We start from the raw sequence: 21,096 nt of genomic DNA, 5'->3' as shown, positions 1-21,096 counted from the left end.
TCTCTGGCACTGCTCAGACCAGTATCATTGCCTTGGATGGAGAGTAAGTCTTTAAACTAATACACCTTGAAACCTGGGATGGAGTTAAGAACATGCTTGGAATTTCATCATGTCCAAGTAGAAACCGAAATTGAAATGGCTATTCTGGAGGATCAAAGGGGAAAAAGTGCATTAAGAATAAATACACGACTAATCCTGCCTCTGCCAAAGGAGGAAGCTAATGGGCCTAATGAAGAGGGTGGTCAGGCCCTCTCCAGGAGCTCTCACCATGCCGGGGTATACTCCTAGGGAGAAACAAACCAGCAGGTGAGTCCAAAAGCCGGCTGGGTCCGTGTAGGTGATGCTCTGGGGCAGTGTCTGATGGAACCAAGCAGCCGAGCTTGGTGTTGAAAGCAGATGCTGTGAAGAAAGGAGTCTGAGGGGGCAATTGTACCTGGCAGTGGCCATCTCTCTCCTGGAAACACCACTGTGCTTTAATACCTTCCACAAGAATGAGAGTAGAGTGAGATATGACTCAGTGAGACGGAGAAGAGGGGCTTTGGGAGAGGAGGCTCATAGGTCATGAGCAGACCTATGTTTGAATCCTGATTGCAGAACATGATAGCTGTGTGACCTTAGGCAAGTTAGCCCTTTCTTAACCTTGGGTTCTTTATCTATGAAGTGGGGGAAAGAATTTCCAACTGAAAGCATTGTTTGAGAATAACCTGAAATGAAGTATGATATATAGGATTCTTTATACAAGAGGGGTTCCACAAAAGCACCTACTAGCATTTTCCATATTGAGAAAAATGTGGTTGTCTTTGGTGGGTCTGAGGCATGAGCAGATTCGGAGTTTTGCAACTTCCCCAGAGCAGCATGGAGCCTCCTATTTCCTGGGCCTCCTACTCCTACAGGAAGGTCTCTTCAGCAAGCTTCCCATCCCCTCCCCACCTCTCAGCACAGCCACCCTGTTCTTGGCTTGGCTTTATTAATCTGTGTGTGCACGCGCACGCACAGAATTACATGTATGTGTAAGATCTGAGTTTAATGGGATGTCTCCCCAAAGTCTGTAAATGGGATGTTTGTGACTCAGGACACATGACTCCTTGGTTATAATATTCCAAGTCAATGTTTCCCTTGTATATTCTGATTCAGTGAGTTAAATACAAATTTGTATTTAACAAGTGGCTCTAGATCCTTGCTATGTGTGTGGTTTGGCAGCTCTGGCACCTGGGAGTTTGTTAGAAAAGTAGAATCTTAGACTTCACTTCAGACGTACTGACTCAGAAGCTGCACTTCACAAAGATATCAGGTAGAGTTGCCAGATAAAACACAGGATGTCCAGTGCAATTCTAATTACAGAGAAATAATGAAAAGTTTTTGAATATAAGTATGTCCCATAAGTATATCTATATTTTTGTTTGCTAAATCTGGCAACAGATTCAGGTGATATTTATGTAAGTTAAAATTTGAGTAGTACTGGTTCATATCAGAAGACTCCAAACTTTCATATGCTTCCGAATCACCTAGAAGTCTTGTTAAAACTGAGATTGCTCCCAGAGTTTCTGAACTGGGAAGTCTGGGAAGAAGCCTGAGAATTTGCATTTCTAACAAGTTCCCAGTTGCTGATGCACGCATGTCAGGGGTACCACAGACTTATTTATATATGACTAAATTCTCATGTTGGCCCACAAAAATATCTCTGTAGTCCTTAGAGCTTGGACAAGATAAGGGCTGAGGATTCCTCCAACACTCATGTCTATGAATAAAGAGAGAGAATAATGGTCTGATTCCAAGCCAGTGGGCTATAAGACCTGATCACCATTTGGGGCAGCTGGGTGGCACCATTGGTTAAGCATCTGACTCTTCGTTTCAGCTCAGGGTAGTGATCTCAGGGTTGTGAGATGGAGCCCCATGTTGAGCTCTAAGCTCAGTGTGGAGTCTGCCCGATTCTGTCTTCCTCTCCCTCTGCCTCTCTCTCAAAATAAATAAGTAAATCTTAAAAAAAAAAAAAAAAGACCACCATTTATAACAAGGTCTGTAAGCATAAGTGCATGAATGATCATGTGGTGTACCTGGAGCTCATCTTCTGACATTGTGTTTCTTCCCAGCTCTGAAGCTATTGGAGGTGGTTTCTAGAGCACAGAGAGGCAGGATAGGAAGGCTGGGGCAGATGGGGATTCAAAGCAAAGGCAAACCTCTTAAGGGGATAGGTGAGGGTGGGGTCATATCTGGGGGAGGGGAGAAGACCAAGTGGGTAGAGTCGGAAATGGGGTGGCCACTGTTGAGGAGTGAGAAGTGGGAGGGGGAGGAGAGGTGGGGTAGGACTGGCTCCTCAGGAGGACAGACTTGTCTCACCTGAAGTGGCACTGGAGCTCAGAGGAAGGATACCATGTCTTGGTATCTGAGTCTTAAGACCCTAGCTCTGCAGAGATTAGCCCTGTGACCTGTGCACGTGGTTCCACTTCTCTGAGCTTTAGTTTCCTCATGCAAGCAAAGGCTTCCCTTCTTTGAAGGATGATTGTAGGGACAAAAAGAGACAATGCATATAGATAAAATTCCTGATTACTTGAGTAGGCTATAATAAATAAATAATAAATAATGTAAATGATAGTAGTTGCTATTTTAGTTGCAAGAGGGTTTAATGCTACTTTAGAGTAACATTCTTTTTAGAGAATCTCTTTACCTATATTTAATTTCATAAGATAATAGGTTTAGAAGAAATGTCATTCATACTCTGTGGTGATAGAGACCTCTTACAAAAAATATGCATTATTAAGGAGATGCACATTACCACCTGACCTCTCACCTCCACCCAGTCAACTTCCTACTGGCTCAGACAGAACAGCAGGGCCCATGGATGTGTTGAAGCCTGGACTTAGATGAAAGAGGCCCCTGGCCCTCAGCTGGTACCATAGGAAAGTAGCTGGACGTCAGGATGTCTGGTGAGACGAGATCAGAGGCCAATTTAATCTGATAGGTTTATATCCTTGTGAACACAACCCAAGTGCTCTTCCATGACTTTCTGTGCCTCATTTTATAGCATATTGTTTTATTTTCAGTAGATACATACAGTACAATTGCCTTTTTGATGTACAGTTCTATGAACATTAATGGGGTGTGATTGCTACTGCAATCAGGACACAGAACAGTTTCTGCCCATTTGTTACCCACCCCTTCTTCCACCTTTGACCCTTAGCAACCACACTTTTGACTTTTCAAGAATGTCATATAAGTGGAAGAAATTCTGCTGAATGGAAAAGTCAGCCTTGCTTTATTTTATATATTTTTTAAAAGATTTATTTATTTATTTTAGAGAGAGAAAGAGCAAGAGTGGGATGGGACAGAGGGAGTGGGTGAGAGAATCCCAAGCAGACTCCACCCAAAGTGCAGAGACTGACGTTGGGATTGATCCTATGACCCTAAGACAAAAATCCTGAGACTACGACCCTAGCAAAAACCAAGAGTCTGACACCCAATGACTGCCAGACAGGAGCCCTGCCTTATTTTATAGTCTTAAATAAAGTCTTCAAAACTTAAAATTATTTGACATAAAGCTGAATATGAGAAAATCCATTTGTAAACATGACTTTCATTTTTATTGTCATACTTCCCTTCTCCCTCTATACACTCTCCTTCCATTCTTTATAAACTTACTTCTTCCAGAAGGCCTCTCCTATTGGTTCCCCAGAACTTCTTTATCTTCCTTCTCTGAGCCTTTCTTCCACAGTCTGTCCCTTTCTGTTGTCACTCTCTCAAGAAGTTAGTTCTGAGCACAAATTGAGCAGCATGACGCAGGGAAAAGCACATGTTCCCTGAAGACACACATATCTCAACATCAACCTGAGTTTGATAGGGCTGTGGGCATTAACGGAGCCTCAATTTCCTCAGGGCAGAATAACATCTCCCCTGGTGAGTGGGAGAGAAGATGAAATGAGAGGACAAATACAAAACCCCCGATGTAGGGCAGGCAGTCAATTGTAGGCAGTTATTATATTGAGCTATCATTATTATGAGTTTGCATCCACTTGGGCATCACAGAAGCCTGTAGACCATTCCTTTGGAGGCTGCCATATAGGTACAGCACAAAAAATCATTCAGTATCAAAAAACAGTGCATTGAACTTTTCATTTTTTTGTCCATTGTACTTGTAGCATGTGAAGTTCAGCTCACTTAAGGGTAGGTACCAAAAGACCTTGCTCCGCCACTGACCCCTTGTGTGGCTTTGACGAAGACACCTTGGCCTCCCCAGTCCTTGATTTTTTTTTTTTATATGAAAATGTGAGGCTGACCTCAAAGTTCTCAAAGGTTTTTTCTCAGCTCTGAACTTCTAAAACTCCAGATACTCAAAGACCACTTTAGAACTTAGCAAGCTCTTATATACTTATATACTCTATATACTCCATTCCATCTGGTTTGCTGGTCTGTTTGTTGACCCCAAAGGTGTGGACCAACCCCTCTCCTTCTGTTTATTATTCTGACATCTCATTGAGTCTATACAGAAACTTGGAGAGATTCTTAAGTGAATCATTATATAAACAATGACTAGATAGTTGATTTAAAAAATATATAGGCCCTCGCTTCTCAAATATCATGAGAAAGGAAAAAAAAAGAGAATGAAAAGTCTGAATTAAGAAAGAAGTTCCTGGGACTCCTGAGTGGCTTGGTCAATAGCGTGTCTGACACCTGATCTCAGGTCTTGATTTTAGGGTTCAAGCCCCATGTTCAAGCCCCCTGTTGGGGAATGAGCCTATGTGAAACAAAACAAAACAAAACAAAACAGTTCTCTGCTTTAGTTTCTGCCATGTAAATATAATTCACTAATAATTCATGTCAATCATTACATTTCCTGGCCATTTAATATGCGCCAGGTACCAGGCTGTGCACCGGGCATGTTTTCTCATTTAATCCTAATAACACACCGGGTGAGGAGTTGGGATGGCTACTTTAATCTCCTAGTAGAAAACTAGACAGAGCTCCAATAAAGTATAGGTAATTTCAGAATAGGTATTATATTCATTCCCATCATGAAAGGGAAGACAGTAGTCTCCAAGGGTTGGCCTCATTCCATAGAGCCAAAAAGCGCTTGAATGTGACTAGCCCTCCATGACTGTGGGTTGAATGAATAAATGTATAAAGGAAAAGAAGGAGGAGGAAGCTGGTGTAGGAGGTCGAGAGAGGCCTGGAGACTGCAGTGGGCAAAGAGGAAGAGAAGAGTATGGAGATCAGGTAGGAGGTGGAGGTTGGCTAGCAGTGGCTGGCTCTGGGAAAGAAGACTCAGTACAGAAAGAAGGGTGGGACCTGCAGGGTTGCGGTTACCCAAAAAGACTGTGGTGAAGGCAGGAGGCACTGGACTCTGGATCTAAGAATAGCAGGAGTTGGGTAATGGTCTCTCTGATCTCAGAGCTGAGAAACCCACTGAAATCCCCTTTGCCATCTCCAGTGTCTGATTAGCAAAAAGACCAGTGTTTCTAAAACAGGAAGGAGGTTTTTCTTTTCAATATAACCTGGATAAAACAAACAAGATTTGTCAATTAAACCATTCCTAAATTGTGTTTTTACTCCCAGTGATGCTATAAAGAAAACAAATAACCTATCTAATGATGGGCAAACTGTGGCCTCCTGAGAAGGGGAGGAAGGCTGGGGATTCTCTTTGTATCATTTGAAAAAGAAAAAGCCGCTTTGAAAAGATGGACAGAACACACCCTAAGAACACAGCCTAAGCTTATATTCTCACTCACCATAAAAAACATATGGAGAAAGAAATTTTAAAAAGTGAAAGAAAATAAATCATAAATCCCAAATTATAGCTAACACTTATGTGTTATAGTTCTAAGCATTTTATAGCCATAACATCTTTTAATCCTCAAAACAATCCTGTGAGATTAGTACTATTTCTATATCCATTTTGCAGACAAGGAAAGCAAGACACAGAGAGGTAGCCCAGCTGGCAAGGAGCAGAGCTAAGATTCAGGTCTCCAGGGTCTGACTGGAACATCAAGGGATTAACCAAAATGGTAATGAAGACTGAGAGAGACACAAAAGACAAAACAAACCCATGGCAGAGGAGTCCTAATGAATTAGTAACTGCTGCAGAGGTCAGTGATGAAGGACTCAGGGTTCTGGAGAAAGTGTGTGTTGACCTGAAAGAAAGGCACACAGGGGGCCAAGGGGAGAGGCTTGGTGGGGTGGGAGCAAGAGCCCAATCTAGGAAGGATGAGCTTCAGGTCCTCTTCTTAGTGGCTTTGTGATTGTAAGCAAGTCACTTAACTTCTCAAAGCTCCAGTTTCTTCTGTAAAATGGAGATGGTGCCTACAGATGGGTGTTTTCGAGGATTGCCGTAAGCTGATGGAAGACAGGGTGAGCTGGGAGTGAGGTGTTGAGCTACATGATAGTTCTGGAGGAGAAAGTCTGAGCAGATGGAAAAATAGTAGTAGGCGAGAGGACATCAGACCCTCAAATAACAAATAAAGAAAACCAACATGTGTCTGCAACAAAATACTTGATTTCTCGGGAGCTTTTTTCTCCTATGGAACTAAACTGCTTTACTGGCTCTTGGTTTCTTTTACCTTTTGCTGAAAGCTACTTTGCAATCTGTGCTGGCAGTGACAAATACAAGGCCTCCGGATTTTGGAAACAATCACAGACTTTTCAAGACCACCGATTAAGAACTCAGCCTTCTTGGGCCACAGGGTGCTCCAAGTTCAGAAAAATATCCAGGGAAATCAGGAAGGCTGGCCTGTGCACAGACTTGGGATCCCAGATGACACTGCTGCCATGACCGGACCGCTCATGGTCTTCCCCTCCCTTCCTGCCCTCTCCTGCCCTTCTGACCTTCCTAGAGGACACACAGCCCCTACCTCCCAGAGCCTGTTCTGATCCCTCCTCCCATGGAGCCCCTTGTTTTTCCCCCCAGTTACCCGGGGAAATGCGTTAGTTTTTGTTTTTTTTTTTAAGGTTTTATTTATTTATTTGACAGAGAAAGATCACAAGTTGGCAGAGAGAGAGAGAGAAGCAGGCTCCCCGCTAAGCAAAGAGCCTGATGTGGGGCTCGATCCCACGACCCTGAGATCATGACCTGAGCTGAAGGCAGCAGCTTAACCCACTGAGCCACCCAGGCACCCCCCCCAATTTTTTTTTTTTTTTAATTTGACAGACAGAGAACTTGATGGGGGGGCTTGATCCCAGTGTCCTGGGATCATAACCTAAGCCGAAGGCAGAGGCTTTAACCCATTGAGCCACCCAGGCTCTCCCCGCGTTAGGTTTTATACAGTGTAAGTAGTAGACTGAAGACATTCTGAATAAGAGATAAGGCTTAGCACTACCAAGAAAACACTTAAGCTTTATGAAAGAACATGGTGAATCTTCATACTCCCCACCCCTCCACCCTGGCAGCAACCTCCCTTCCCCCATAAGAGAACGTGCTAATTGCCCAATGCTTTCTTTTTGCCTCTGAAAAAAATGAGAAAAATAGAAGGAAACAGTGTTGGGCCAACACCTAAAAGACTTGCACTACAGACTAGCCTTTCCTGTTGTCAAGCTGTGTGACTTTGCACAAATCACTTCACGCCTCTAATCTTTGTTCTTTTTCCTCTGTGGTGAAGTGAGCACAGCAGATCAGTGTTGCTCAGAGTGTGTGACAAAATATTACGACTGTTATGAGGCAAGAATTTTAATTTCAATTAATATTACCAAAAGAATGATGACAAACTCATAACTCAAGTACATTATTGTGTAGGATGAGGCTCAAGTGAAAAAAAAAAATGAGTCAACTTAAACACATAAACTAATATTATAGAGGGAAATGACCAAAACTGCAAAGGTCATACTTGAAACAAGGCCAATCTTGGCCTTTTATTCTAATCAAAGGGCAGAGACCAGGACCAGCACTCAGGCTCCTTGTGTTCTCTTTGGTGTTCCCTCTTCCCTGACCTCCCAGCCTTAAGGGCTTCCTATCAACATTATTGAAAAACCTATCCAACATACATCCACTGGTTTGTGGTCTTTTGGGACAAAACTGTAATTTGCACAAGTGATCATGTTATCAACTGTAGTTCACAAATAACAGTCTTAGTAAGGCCAATAGCATGTCAAATCTCCTTTTGAAATGTTTATAAAATTATCAAATTTTGCTCACAATTTTCTACCCTTCAGTTCTCCACGGACTCCCTCCTCTGGTCCATACATTCATTTTTACTTGAGTTCTTAGGATTCATTTTTATTCCAACCAAGGGGATGATTCTAAAAGTAGAAAAGGAAGGAAAATATGAGCATATTTCTGAGCAGTTCTGTAAAACTTGTGCCCAAAGGAGGGACTGAGCAACAGAGGAACTTTGGAATGTCCCAAAATTTCCTTAAACATAAATATTGTGATTAATAACTTCTGGTTTATGGCAAGCTTTGATCTTCCCAGAAAGATGCAACTCATGCAAACTATTATTAGCAAGGAAGTGCAAAACCACTTGATATACTATGATTGATATGCAGGAACTCAATACAGGATGAGCAAGCAAAAACTAGTGTTTGAATCTTAAGGCAAAGCCACAGAAGCTGGGCTGATTTCAAGAATCTGGCTGAGGATTCAGGGGCATGATAAGGGTAACAAATTTACTAAACCTGAGTAGGAGCAAGAAAATGAAAAACAGGATTGAGGGAAATACTTCTTTCCCTTCCCAACACACTATGCCTTCAGTTGCCAACCTCCCTGGGGTAGGAGGTCCCTTGGAAGTGAGAATCATGAAATGAGTCTGGAAGGGGCTGGGGCTCATCTGATTGGCCCTGCAGGAAATCTGTGTCTGTGGATGTGCCCCTCCAAATCTGTGATGATTTAGGATTAATTTGTTGATATCCTGGTCCCTGGCCACATCTGCAAGATGCAGAAGCATCAGTGAGACTTGGGTCAAGAAGGCTGAGGCATTGTGGGCACACCTAATAAGAGGGCTCCATTCACAGTAACAGGAGAATTGGGTTCAATTTGATTCTGCATAATCTGCTCATCTGCCTGAGAAAGGGAAAGTGTTGCAATTCTCCACCTTACCCCAAATTTTATATTTTCTCCTCTTCCTTGGTCTTGTCCCCAGTTGTGAATTCCATGGGTCCTCTTCTCCTTCCCCCACCTTCAGTGAGCCCTTGATTTTATAGATAGTTATGGGCAAACAGCGAGAATTGGTATAGCAGTTCTATCGTGAGGGTCATGAGCCCTTGGGTGAGTCATTTTTTGTCTCCAAGACTCAGTTTCTTCCTATGTCAAATAAGGGTAATAGCAGTACATACCTCCTGGTACTTTGGAGAGAATTTAATAAGATGGAGTATCTATGGCACCTCACATGGTTCTTTGCACAGATTCTCAAATAATATCCATTTAGTAAACTACTGTGGTTCTCCCTTATTGAAAACAGAGTACATCTCCCCAGGGAAGATGGAGAAAAATCTTCAGAGTGCTAGGAGGAAATACAATCAATTAAAACATAGTCCCAAAACATATTTTACTGAAAGAGAAAGTATTCTCACTTACACTAGCTGAGATGGTACCTAAACACAGTTGACAATGTTGGCTTTTCTCTCAGTTACTGATTTCAAAGAGATCAAAATCTTACCCCTTTGCATCGAAGAGTGTTTTACCCACCAGTGCAGGCACAGTGGATGCCCCCTGGAGTAAAATACGAGTTTCCTGACTTACTTTTCTGCATCTAAGCCAGGGATTTCATTAAATGAATGGTCTGAGGCTTGGTGCTCAGGTTCTTGCTTCCATGCCAGGCAACAGATCCAATGGGCTCTGGGCGTCTTCCAGGCTGGTCTGATCACACTCCAGGTTTTGTGTCTTTCAGCATTGGGGATTTCTCCTAGTAAGGCAGTCAGAACTTTTGTTGCTGCCCTCCCTTATCAAGGGAAAGAGTATATGAGTGAACTTGATACAATTAATAGGGAACTAAAGCACAATTATTAGAACTTTCATGAGTAATTGGCAGAGGCATGCCACTCCCTTCATTGTTCTATTCCCACCACATTGCATTGAGAGTGGTGTGGAACCTTAGCATAAGGTCTCTGGGTTCCTCTGGGTACTGGTGACTAGCTGCGCATTCAGGAAAGTAAGGAATTGGGACCCTAATGAGTTGGCAAATACATTCACAAATCAAGGTTTTTTCAACTTGTTTCCCCTTAGTAACTAAAGGAATGCTGTTTTGACATTTAGTTGAAACTCAGAGGATGGCCGGAAGACAGAAATCAGTACATATGCTTTTTTTAAATCTCAATCCAAAGATTTTTTTTTTTTCTTGTTAAGCTTTATCCTACTTTGGAGCCATGGCCAACTAAAAGAAGTGAAATCACAACGGTACTTTTCTTTTTGGCAACAGTTTGCCACAAATCAAATTTACCTGTTTTCCTCCAGATTGTCTCAAAAGGGAACGAGGGCTCCTTTTCCAAGTGGGTTTGATGATTTGAATGTCCATCATATTACACAATGGTGGGTAGTAGAGATAATTTAATTTCTCTCTCCATTAAAAAACAAACAAAAAAAGAAGACAAGAGTAAAATGTCCTTATCGGATGTCTTCTGAGAATTGACATGAGGTGGCAAAATGTTGTCCCCAAAGAGGCAGGCAGTCTTGGTATGCCAAGAGAACTCCAGAAGAGGTCACCTGCAGAAGGATGGAGCTATAGCAGAGAGAGACCTAATCACAAGGCTTGGCTTCAGATTTGTTCTTGGAATTTCTCTTCCTAAAATAAAAAATCAAAACCCACATCCATTATCACTCATTTCACCTGTTTATTACAAAATATGTTTTCAAGAAATGTTGGAGCAACGCCAACCATCTGCAAAGGAACTAAGGTTGTTAATTGGATAGCAGACTGACCCCCTGTCTGATTCCAGTCCTCCCTGCCTAACAAGCTGGCCACGAACACTGCTACAGTTGTGTGATACACTTTGAGTTTCATCGAACCTACGCTGCAAGGCAGGTCTGAAGCCCAGGAGTCAGCTGGAGCTGCCACAGCAGCCACTAGGTAGTCATTTACTTTTACACCTTGTTTGTGTGTAACCTATTTACATAAATGTATAAATGACACATTGTAAACCATGAGTATATTTGGACAAGAGAAAAGTTCATCTCACCTTTTCTGCAGATGACATACCTTTAAGCCTTCAGTGTTGTTCTCAAAGATAACTCAAAGCAAATGGATCCTTCTTATTAGGTACAAGTATCACAAACATTCCAGAGAACCCAGGAGGTAAAAGACAATGGTAAGGAGAAATTTTTAAGTGTCTTAAAGGTGTTTTCTCATCCAGCCGATTTATATTATAAACACTACTCCAAATGAGTTGAGAGTTGGAGGTAAGAAATACACCCAGAACATTTCAACTTCCGAAGAAAACGTTACCCCTTTTGCCTCTTATTCAGTTTGTCTGATAAAAAATTAGATGGGTAAGAACATGTATTACCACAGTGGAAGGAGGTGAAACCAGGAAGAAACCAATATGAAGAAGAATGATGCTGATAATTTATGAAGACCTACAAAGGAAATTTCTAATCTAATAGTAGTATCCACGTTTTAAAAAGGAAAACTAAACAAGAAGGGGACAAGGAAGGGGAAGAGAAGGAAAAAGAAAGGAAAAACAAAGAATTACGTGATTAGTCTTCAGTCTGGTGAAGATTTATTCTGTGTGAATCCATTTACTATTTCTCTTACTTGTGAAAACCATCATCAGATATTGATGGTTGTTCTTGTCCTTTCTTATGTTTGTAGGTCTCCTATCATCTATTTGGGTGATATTGAAATGGGGTGACATTACATCACCCCTTTACTTGGGTGAGTGTGGGGACAGTATCTATCATGTTGGTCATTACCTTTTATTTCAAGAGAAGTAAAACCTATTCTCAAGTAATCTCCTCTTCCTCTTGGAAGCTCCCAAGTGGCAGTACCTCTTATTTCTTTCTTGATATGCACAAATTTTAGTACACAATTATTTAGACCTGGCAACTTTTAACACAAAATATTTGATGCTGCTGTTCATACCTTGACCAAGCAGAAAATCCTCAGGGAAATATGAACTTGTTTGAACCCATAACACTGTTTTAGTGAAACAATGCGTTATTGACCCAACATCTGACTATACATAAAGATTTGTCCTTTGGTACATTTCTATGTTACAGAAAGGTTTTCAATTGATAAATGTCTTTCTATTGCATGCATATTTTATGGAAAAATAATTGCATATCCTCTGCATATAATTTTTCAGTCATGCTGCATGTGCTCAAACTGCAGCAAAGAATGAAAGGTGAATATGGTTAAAATTCTGCCCCAAAATTGTAAGTTAAATTAACAAAGATATTTAAAAACAACAAAAATCTTCCCTCTTCTATCTTTACCTACTTCATCTCAATCTCACATTATTTTAAAGAAAGAAAACTTATTGCATATTCTAGCAAAGTGTATTGGTAGGCGAAGGTTTAACAGAGCCAGAGAGGATGTGCAAGGAGTGAGAAAGTGAATTGATGGATGGATGGTTAAATGAATATAAATGAACTGACACCTTTACAGGAAAATAACATTTCTTTTCTTTTTTTATTCTATAGATCAGTGGGTTTTGTATCTGTAATTCTTTCATATCAGCAAAGAGGAAATAAACTCTCATGTAAATCATTTTCCCCCCATCTGGAGCATATTAAAACCATGCCTTTTTTTTTCTTTTAAGCAGACTCCTTTCTCCCTATTTGCTTATCAGTTCATCCACCATTACATTTTAAATGAAATTGCAAGACCCTTGTCCCTCCCCCAAATTTCAGCCTGATGTAGGAAAGTGGGAAGCAGACTTTTCTTGCTTTAGAATAGTGACCTAGATTCAATTACAGATAGACCCAGAAGAGAGAAGTGACACCTCACAATTTTCTTAGAGGTCTTGAAAAAATTAGAAATCCCAAAACAATACTTAATGGAAAAGAATCTGTTTATTTCCCCATTCTTCCATCTTACTTTTTTTTTTCCACCTTAATTGCATTGCTCTGGTACATTTAATTGTTCCTGGTAGAACATTGCAATATGTTTCCCATGGGATATTTAGCATCCTAAGAATGAGCATTTCACAGAAATCTCTGAATTTGGTTTTTGAGAGTGAGTGTCTACATACGGAGTGTGTGCAATACTTCAAGCCGAGCCCAAAGAAGATGAAAAATAACCACATAAGAGGCATATTTTACCTTATGTTCTTAAGAAGGCAAACAAATTACATTACAAAAAGCACACCTATTATAATTGAATTGCAGACAAAACATTGAAAGAAAAAAAAAACCGGGGGCATATGTATTATACAGCATTCCCAATTACGTGGAAAGATGTGGTCAAAAGAAATAGAGAGGAGAATCCTCTGATTCTGTTTATTGGCTTTTATCACTAAATTAAGCATATAAATGACTTGAACGGGTGGTTTGGTATATTAAATTAAAAAAAAAAAAAAAGAACAATGATTGTCTCTTCCTTTCCCTCCGTTTCAGATCTCAGCCTGAAAGGAGTCTCCTAGAGATAAGAAAGATGGGATTCGGTACGCGCTGCTCTGGTTGGTCCTGCTTATTCCGGAACAGCGAGGCAGTGGCCTTCCACATAGATTTCCGTTCGGGGTTCACAATAAGCGGTCTCAAACGGGGGCACATTCCTTACCACCTCCACTGCCCCCCAAACAGAGAAGTCAAAATTGGCTGTCCCAAGCCCAATGTGCTTGAGAACCTTCGAGGTGCATGAGGGCGAGGCAGGCTGCTGCGGGCAGGAGTGGACTCCTCAACCCTCTCCACGGGTTTGGAGCTGCCAGGCGTAGCAAGAGGGCAGAAGTGGGTTCGCGTCTATGCGGGTATCCAAAATGAAAAAGCGCTGCAAACCGCGCGGAAGTCCGGGGATAAGGTTCAGAAAACAGAGCAGGGGCGCCGCCTTAGATCTCAAACACTTTCGATGGGTGGGTTATCCCCGAGAGATTATTTCAGACCCTGGAAAATAGTGTTCTGTTGGGCAATGGCCGCAGCAATGGGGCTGTGGGTGCATGCCCGGCCCTGCAGAAAGGGTCCCCCAGGCCTCACCCGGGAGCGCAGCAGGAGCCCGGCCCCGAGGGAGTCGGCAGAGGATTGTTTCATTTCAAAGTGAAAATCTGCAGGCTTTGGGAAACGATATTCAAAAAAGTATATAATCTCCATATGCCGCTCAATGGAGGATCCTCATAATTTACAGCGGCAGATAAGGCTAGAGGGTGTAATAAAAAATCTGAAGCCCTCCCCTCCCCCTCGCCGCCTCCCCGGAATTGCACCTTGGGCAGCGGAGCAGAATCCGGAATGTGAACTTCTCCCGACATATGTTTCCCGCAGATAAGTAAACAATCTGGACGTGAAATGGAAATGGTAATTAATGCAGTAATGCTGTTACACCTCGAGTGTGCAAATCCCATTGACTCGCCGCGCCACGGGGGGTGCCGGGCGAACGGGGACCAGAGGCGAGCGCCTGGACCGCCGGCGTCCTCCCTCCCCTCTCCCTCCTCCCGCGGTCCCCGGGCGGGGCGTCCCGAGAGCCCGCGGGGGCTTGGCCCCGCTACAGGAAGTCGGGAGCCGCTCTTCGACTCTCGGGACTCCCTGCTCTCCGCCCTCCGTCAGCTAGGCTGATGGGCCGCTCCCGCCTCTCCCGCGGAGCCCAGCGCGCGCCTCACACCCACCTCCCCTCCCGCTTCTCGCAGCTGTAGGGCCCGAAGAGCCTCGGTGCTCTGAGGGGCCACCGAGCTCTGTGGCACCCAGGAGAGACTGAGCTCTCGAGCAGGGAGCAGCAGGCGACGCGGCGGCGGGGAGGTAGAAGGGGACCTGCTTTCTAGAACGACCCGTCTTCCCCGCTCGCGAACGTCGGGTCTGGGCTTGGTCTCCTCCTTGCTCCCGGCGGAGTGCGGTCCTGCCGGCTGGGCTAGCAGAGCTTTCCTGAAGTCCCTTCCAGCCCTGCCCCGAAGGCACGAATTGCATTTGATTGCCTCTCTCCCCGACCCAAGAGTGGAAAAGTTTGGAAATGGCCACTGGCCGCCAGAATAGCGCAACTCCTTCATTTTGTAGCAAAGAGGAAACGCGGGCTCCTTTTTGTCTGTCCGCCCGGAGGACCCGTTCCCTTCCCCTACTCGGACCAAATTCCTGGGACATTTTGGGGGGTCAGAAAAGATGCCCAGAGCAGGAATTCGAGCGAAGAGGACGAGAATCTAGGAAGGCCGCTCAAGAACTTCCTGGGCCAGAGACCCTTCCAGCTTCTCAAGAGCATAACTCCGACACCCCAACCAGGGACTGGCAGGGGGTCGAGGATGACAGCTAAGCCGGACGCAGGGTCAGGGGTGGGCGAGGAGGAGGTGTTGAGGCTCTCTTTTCTGCCTCCAGCTCTCTTCCCAGTGCCGGGGCAAGCACCACCAAGTCGCCGCCCCCGGAGCGCACAGAGCAAAGGTTAGGCCGAGGCGGCAGCGAATCTCCTCGTCCGCGTCTACGCCTGCCCCAGAATTTCTAGCGATTCCCACCCGTCCCCAACTTTGTTATTTCCTTAATTACTCTGCAGCTGCCAAGCGCCAACCCTTCTGGTTCCAGGACGAGGCCCATCCCCATAGCGCCAAGAGAGTAACGGCCCAAATAGTGCCCTCAAAGCTGGGTCGGAGGCCAGGGCAGGGCCAAGAGGCTAAGAGGGCGTTCCCCTTGGTCAAGGCGGGGTGTGGGGGGGAGGCCCTGGCGTGTCCTGTACCCAAATCTAATGTGCCCATTCTGCCTTCCTCTCTCACACTCAAACACACGCACAACCCACTCAGCAAATAGAGAGTTCTTAACACGAATCTTGTGAATTACATGATATTCAAATTCAAATGACTTGAAATTCATTGTCCTCTTGAACAATGGTGACAAGACCAGAGCTGGGGAGGAGCGGAAAGATTGAGTCCTCGAGGACAGTCCTAGCGCCAGTCTCACGGAGTTTTCTGGACCTTGGTAGCCTCAGTTCTCCAGAGAGGCTCCCCACGAGGGAGAGCTTCTCTAGGTAGCGAGGCGCAAATAAAGTCCCCCAGACTCTACCCTGACTGAAACATCACCCTAACGGGAAACTCCAGGAGGTTATCTAGATCCCGTTTTAAAATGCAAATGTTAAGAGGGTTTCAGATGTCAGTCACACCTCAGAGAGATTTATTTTACTTTACATAGCTGGTGTCTCCCACCTATAAAGTTAGTGGTTCTGAGGAAATTAATACTTAAATGGGAAAACTCAGAAACTGGAAGGGGATTAAAGATTTCTGGAAACAGACCCAAAGCTGGGGAAGCGCCTGAGAGGCTGCAGAGGTTATCCACGAGAGGCCAGGAGCTGAAGGGGGCTAACGATCTTGAATCTCCCAGACGGTGTGGCCAGTGTGCCCCTGAGCCAGAGGGCCGCTGAGGTTTAAGAAAGACAACCTAACTAAAACCCGAACAACTCTGCCCTTGCCACACCAGCGCCACCCACCGCCATCTGGAGCCCGTTTTGGTCAGGACTCCAGGGTCCTAGAAAATGGCCAGTAGAGGAGAGGCGGGAGTAAGCGTGCCATGTTGTGGGGTCAATTTTTTTTTTTTGTTCCTTGGAAGCAGTCGCAGTCGCAGCCGCAGGCGAGCGGCCCGGGGCCTCTCTGGCACCCTTGCCCCCTTGGATCCAGGGAGGCCAAGGCTGGGGACAGAAGCCCGGGATTCCCAGGCTGCGGGACGCGTTCAGAGAGTGGAGGAGTCCACGGAGTCGGCTCCGGCAGGGTCCCGGTCGCCCCGCACGCCTCGGGAGTTCGCGTTCTCCCGACGGCACCAAGAGTCTGTCGAGGGCGACTCTTGACTGCTCTTTGCTGCGAGTAGCGCGCTCGGGAGAAGCGGCTCTCCTTGACTCCGGGCGGGCGGGGCGCTCCTCTCCCTACCGGTTTGCTTTAATGATTTTCTTGAAAGAAAGAGACAGTTGTGAGCAAACAGGTTTGACAGGGACTGCGGTCCCCCTCCACACCTCCCCCAGGGGATTTCTTTTTGTCTGCCCCTGACTTCAAAGTCAGTAATCGGCCCCTGTCAGCGGCGTGACGAGGTGGATTTCGGCTGTTTGTTAGGGCGAGTCGCAGCCGCTCACCTCCGCGAGCCTCTGCGGCCCGCGGGAGGCTAGGCAGAGGCAGGCCTTGCGGGGCCGAGGCTGGGGCCAGGCCTAAGGAGGACAGAAAGGGGGAACACAGCCCGACTGGGAAGGAAAGAAGCGAGAGGGAACAGATAGACACGGCTAGAGCTAGGTCTACGGCTTTAGGTCCCGGGACCTGCTCCGGGCCCCGCGCTCTCTGCTGGTTGTAACGAGCCTCAATCACACCAAGCCGCGGGCACATGGGCGCCTCCCCGCTACAGCGCACCCCAGTTTCCTGGAGCTCCCTTTGGAGTCTCCAGGGCCGGGCGCAGTCTGGAACCCTGGTTTCAGTTTTCCAGCTTCCGCCGCCGCCGCCGCCCGAGGACCCACCTGGTACCCCTCCCCAGCCTAACCTAGCCTGGCAGTTTCCCGGACATCCTGGTTGGGCCGTGCGCCCCGGAATCCAACTACGGCCGGGGCGCTCTATGCACCTGGGGCGCTGGTGCGCCGGGCTCTGCGGGGAGACACCCAGACCCCTGTAAGCTTCATCTTAGGAGATGTTAAGGGACACTGAGCTATGAGGGAGATCAGAGCGGCTGACAGGACTGTCAGTTAGGGTTATATCAGACAGCGAAAACTCCATGCCTTCGCCCCAGGCCTCCCGGGCTTCCGAGGGGGCGGAAGGAGGGGCCTTCCCTAAGCGCCTAGAGCCCCCAGACCCGACGGCCACCAGAGGCAAGTCACTTCCTAATTGTCTCGATTTGTAAGAGGGTTTTGTGATGCTAAGTAAGCGTGGCGCACCCGCCCGGCCTCCCCGTACACGTCCCCAGCCCGCTTTTGTTTACCTTCGCCTGATCGCTCATTTATTTATCTATCTATTATTTATAGGCGTCCCCTCCTATTCAGCGCCCGTGTATGTTAATTGTGTTATACCATTTAATTCTAACATCGGTCTCAAAAGAGCTCTTAATGAGAAAAGCATATACAACACGAATCACTTTGCTATTCAGCTCAGCCAGATGGACAACTGCTAACTTTTTTTTTTTAATAATGAAAATCCCCCTTTGACAAAGGGGCTCGGATGAATAGGCTCCAAATAACACCTCAAACACTTCTAATTGTTTTGAGGACAATATGCTAATCGGTGGTTTTTGGCTTTGGTGTCTGTTGACAACGTTTCCCTTGCACTTCCAGCCACCGACTCCTTTGGAAGAGGCAGAGGCAAGCCCAAAAATCCCTCAAAAGAAGCAGAAAGCAGACAAATCCCTAGGCTGCCCCCCACTCCCATCCCACACCACATCAAAGCCAGTGGGAAAAGCACCCGACCTACAGAAAAACATGCAAGAGCAGGGCTTTGGGGGTGAGACTGGTGAGAGATGGGGTGAGGGAGCACCATTCGATTTGAGAGCAAGTTCCAAAGAGTTGGGTTGGAAGGCATCAGAATGTCCCTTCTCCCATAGGACAAACAGAGCAATCTTGAAGCTAACATTTGCCCAGTGGGGAAAGGAAAGGCTGGCTCTTTTGCTTTTTTGTTAAACACCAAGGACTAAAAGTTATTGAATCTTTATGATTTTTTTTTTAACTCCACGCCTGAGCCGTGTTGCTTTCCTTTTTCCTTGGCTCCTGCAGGGTCTAAGTAAAAAGTCTCCCATAGTCCAGAGCGGGGACCTAAGGCACGTTTTTCTATGTTTCTTAAACTTTGATTGTTTAACTTAGGAACCAGCATGGAGCCCCAAATCCCAAGAGCCAGCAGCAGCCTTAAGCATCTTTTAAAATTACCACACCAGTCATCCCCCCATGCGTTGAACTTAAACACCCACCACAAGACTCCCTACGTGGTGCGCAATTGCTTCCCAGTAGACTCTATACTTTTCTCCATTCTTTAGAGTTTAGTTTAAAAGAAAAGAAAATGCACCCAGGTCTTAGAGGTCTGGGTCGGCTTGAGTCTTAGCTCATTCGCTCCTTGAAGTGGTCTGACCACTTTGTTAAAGAAGACATAGAAGTGACGTCTGAGGGATAGATACCTTTGTCCAGCCTCTAAAGGCAAATAGCGGGTCCAGAGGGCACGATCGATCCCGACAAATCCGACTCTGGGCCCCTTTGCACCTGGCCCACAGGCCACAAGGCTCAGCCCAAGCAAGGCCAGTCGCCACGGCTAGAGTCACTCTATGCACTCTAAAACTCCGATGACCCGACTCCACCGGCCCTCAGGCAGGGCTTCCTGACTTCAGATTTTATGCACATGAAAGGTTACTTTTTGCAATGACAGATTGTCTTTATTCAAAACGTCTTTGTTCAACAAATGAACAGAGTAAGGAGGTGAACCTTCTAGGTACATTTCCAAGACATCGTCAAAACATTTATGACCATTTAGGATGTTTTTATTCTTTTAATTTTTGTCGACTTTCTACTTCCTGACTTCATAACCCGACATTCTGTCTAAAAGTAAACTTAGGTCTCTAGGAGCACTGCTTTATACAAAGAAAATAATCATGTGGGTCCCTTTGTTTTAACTTTAAAGAAGCAAACACTATCATAGCATGATTTTAAATAGAAATATTTCCCTTTCTGTAGTTTTAAACTTTTACGCCTTTCCCCCCATACATAAAGAGCAAATGGCACCTAGTTGTGTCTGATGGCAAAACACAGAGACACAGCTAACTCTTCAGGGTGCAAAAGAAAAAAAAATATGCATATTCTAGATATAATACCAGGATCTGGGAGTTCTGGAGTCCAAAGCCCATCAGAGGAGAGAGAAGGGGACATAAATAAAGCAAAACTGCCTACTTTTTTTTTTTTTTTTTTTTTTTGTCCAAAGGGGGTACAGTCGGAGATTTGTTTTGGGACAGTCAGGATAGGGGCAGCTATATAGCTGTCATATGTTCACAAGTTTCTGGCACCTGTCTGCGCCTTGGGTCCGGGAGGACGCCACTACCATCCCCCTGGAAGAGAGGCAGAGTCTGGGGTGGGGTAGCGGGCAGCGGAACGGCTGACCCAAAGGCATCTGCAGGACCCGGCGAGGCGCAGAGGACAGGGTGCAGACCCTGCTTCCAGGTCACCCTCCAGGTCTGGTGGGCTGGCCTGGGGTTACATGGCCGTGGCATGGGCTGACGAATAAGGGTCTATGCCAGTCTTGGTCATGCCGGGGAAGAGGATGTAGGCGACGGGGGGCTGCAGGGTGGAGGCAGACCAGGCAGTACAGTTACAGGGCACCACGTAGCCCGGATTGGTGGGGGACGGGTGCGTGTGCGTGTGTTGGCTGGGGCAGCTGAGGCTGCCGAAGGCGCCGTTCTGGTAGCCCAGGGTGGACGCGTAGGGCAGTGCGCCGGTGGCCAAGGTGTGGGGCACTTCACCCATCTTCTGAATGGCGCTTGAGCTAAACTGCGCGGGGTCCAGCAGGGAGTAGGGCGCCGAGGCTGGCGGCAAGAAGGCCCGGGCTTTCTCGGGCGCGCTCAGGAGGCCGTCGGAGGCCCCCACGGGCAGGCCGGCCGCCTTGAGCGGGTCCGTGTCGCCCAGGTAGGGCAGGGGGAAGACATACCTGTCCTTCTTAAGCAGGTTCTTGGGCTTGCGCCGTGGCCGGTACTTGTAGTCCGGGTGTTCCTTCATGTGCTGGGCGCGTAGCCTCTTGGCCTCATCGATGTACGGTCTCTTCTCTGCCTCGGACAGAAGCTTCCATTCGGCGCCTAGGCGTTTGCTGATCTCTGAGTTGTGCATCTTGGGGTTTTCCTGGGCCATCTTGCGCCGCTGGCCTCGGGACCATACCATGAAGGCGTTCATGGGTCGCTTGATGTGGTCTGAAGGTTTGGACATGGTCCCGGAGGCGGCTAGGCGGGTGGGGGTGGGGAGTGTAGGGGCTCTGCAGCCGAGCCTGGGCGCGGTTGTCTATCTGTCTGTTTGTCGGTCCTGAGCCGGTGCTCTGCGCTCCCCTCGCCTCTGCACCGCTGAGGGGAAGCCAGAGAGAAGCGCTAACCCCGCAAAGTTCAGCTGATCATGCCAGTCCCGGCACCCACGCAGGCCCCGGGGTGGG

At 46.3% G+C, this 21,096-nt stretch overlaps 1 protein-coding gene across 1 annotated transcript; it reads right to left on the bottom strand.

Annotated features, from left to right (window-relative positions):
- Window positions 1-20,156: 20,156 nt before the first annotated feature.
- Window positions 20,157-20,879, bottom strand: LOC111154941 (SRY-box 14). The gene has a single exon (XM_022514901.1). It carries the CDS (start codon window positions 20,877-20,879, stop codon window positions 20,157-20,159), a length of 723 nt encoding a protein of 240 aa, XP_022370609.1.
- Window positions 20,880-21,096: the final 217 nt, after the last annotated feature.

The sequence above is a fragment of the Enhydra lutris genome, unplaced genomic scaffold (assembly GCF_002288905.1).
Source record: "Enhydra lutris kenyoni isolate GAN:26980312 unplaced genomic scaffold, ASM228890v2 scaffoldscaffold39, whole genome shotgun sequence".
Classification (NCBI taxonomy): domain Eukaryota; kingdom Metazoa; phylum Chordata; class Mammalia; order Carnivora; family Mustelidae; genus Enhydra; species Enhydra lutris.
Note: the sequence above shows the minus strand (reverse complement) of the source record. Positions and strands in the feature narration are given on the sequence as shown.

Coding starts and splice junctions, on each gene's coding strand:
- LOC111154941 (XM_022514901.1), bottom strand. CDS start 20,879: ATGTCCAAACCTTCAGACCACATCAAGCGACCCATGAACGCCTTCATG.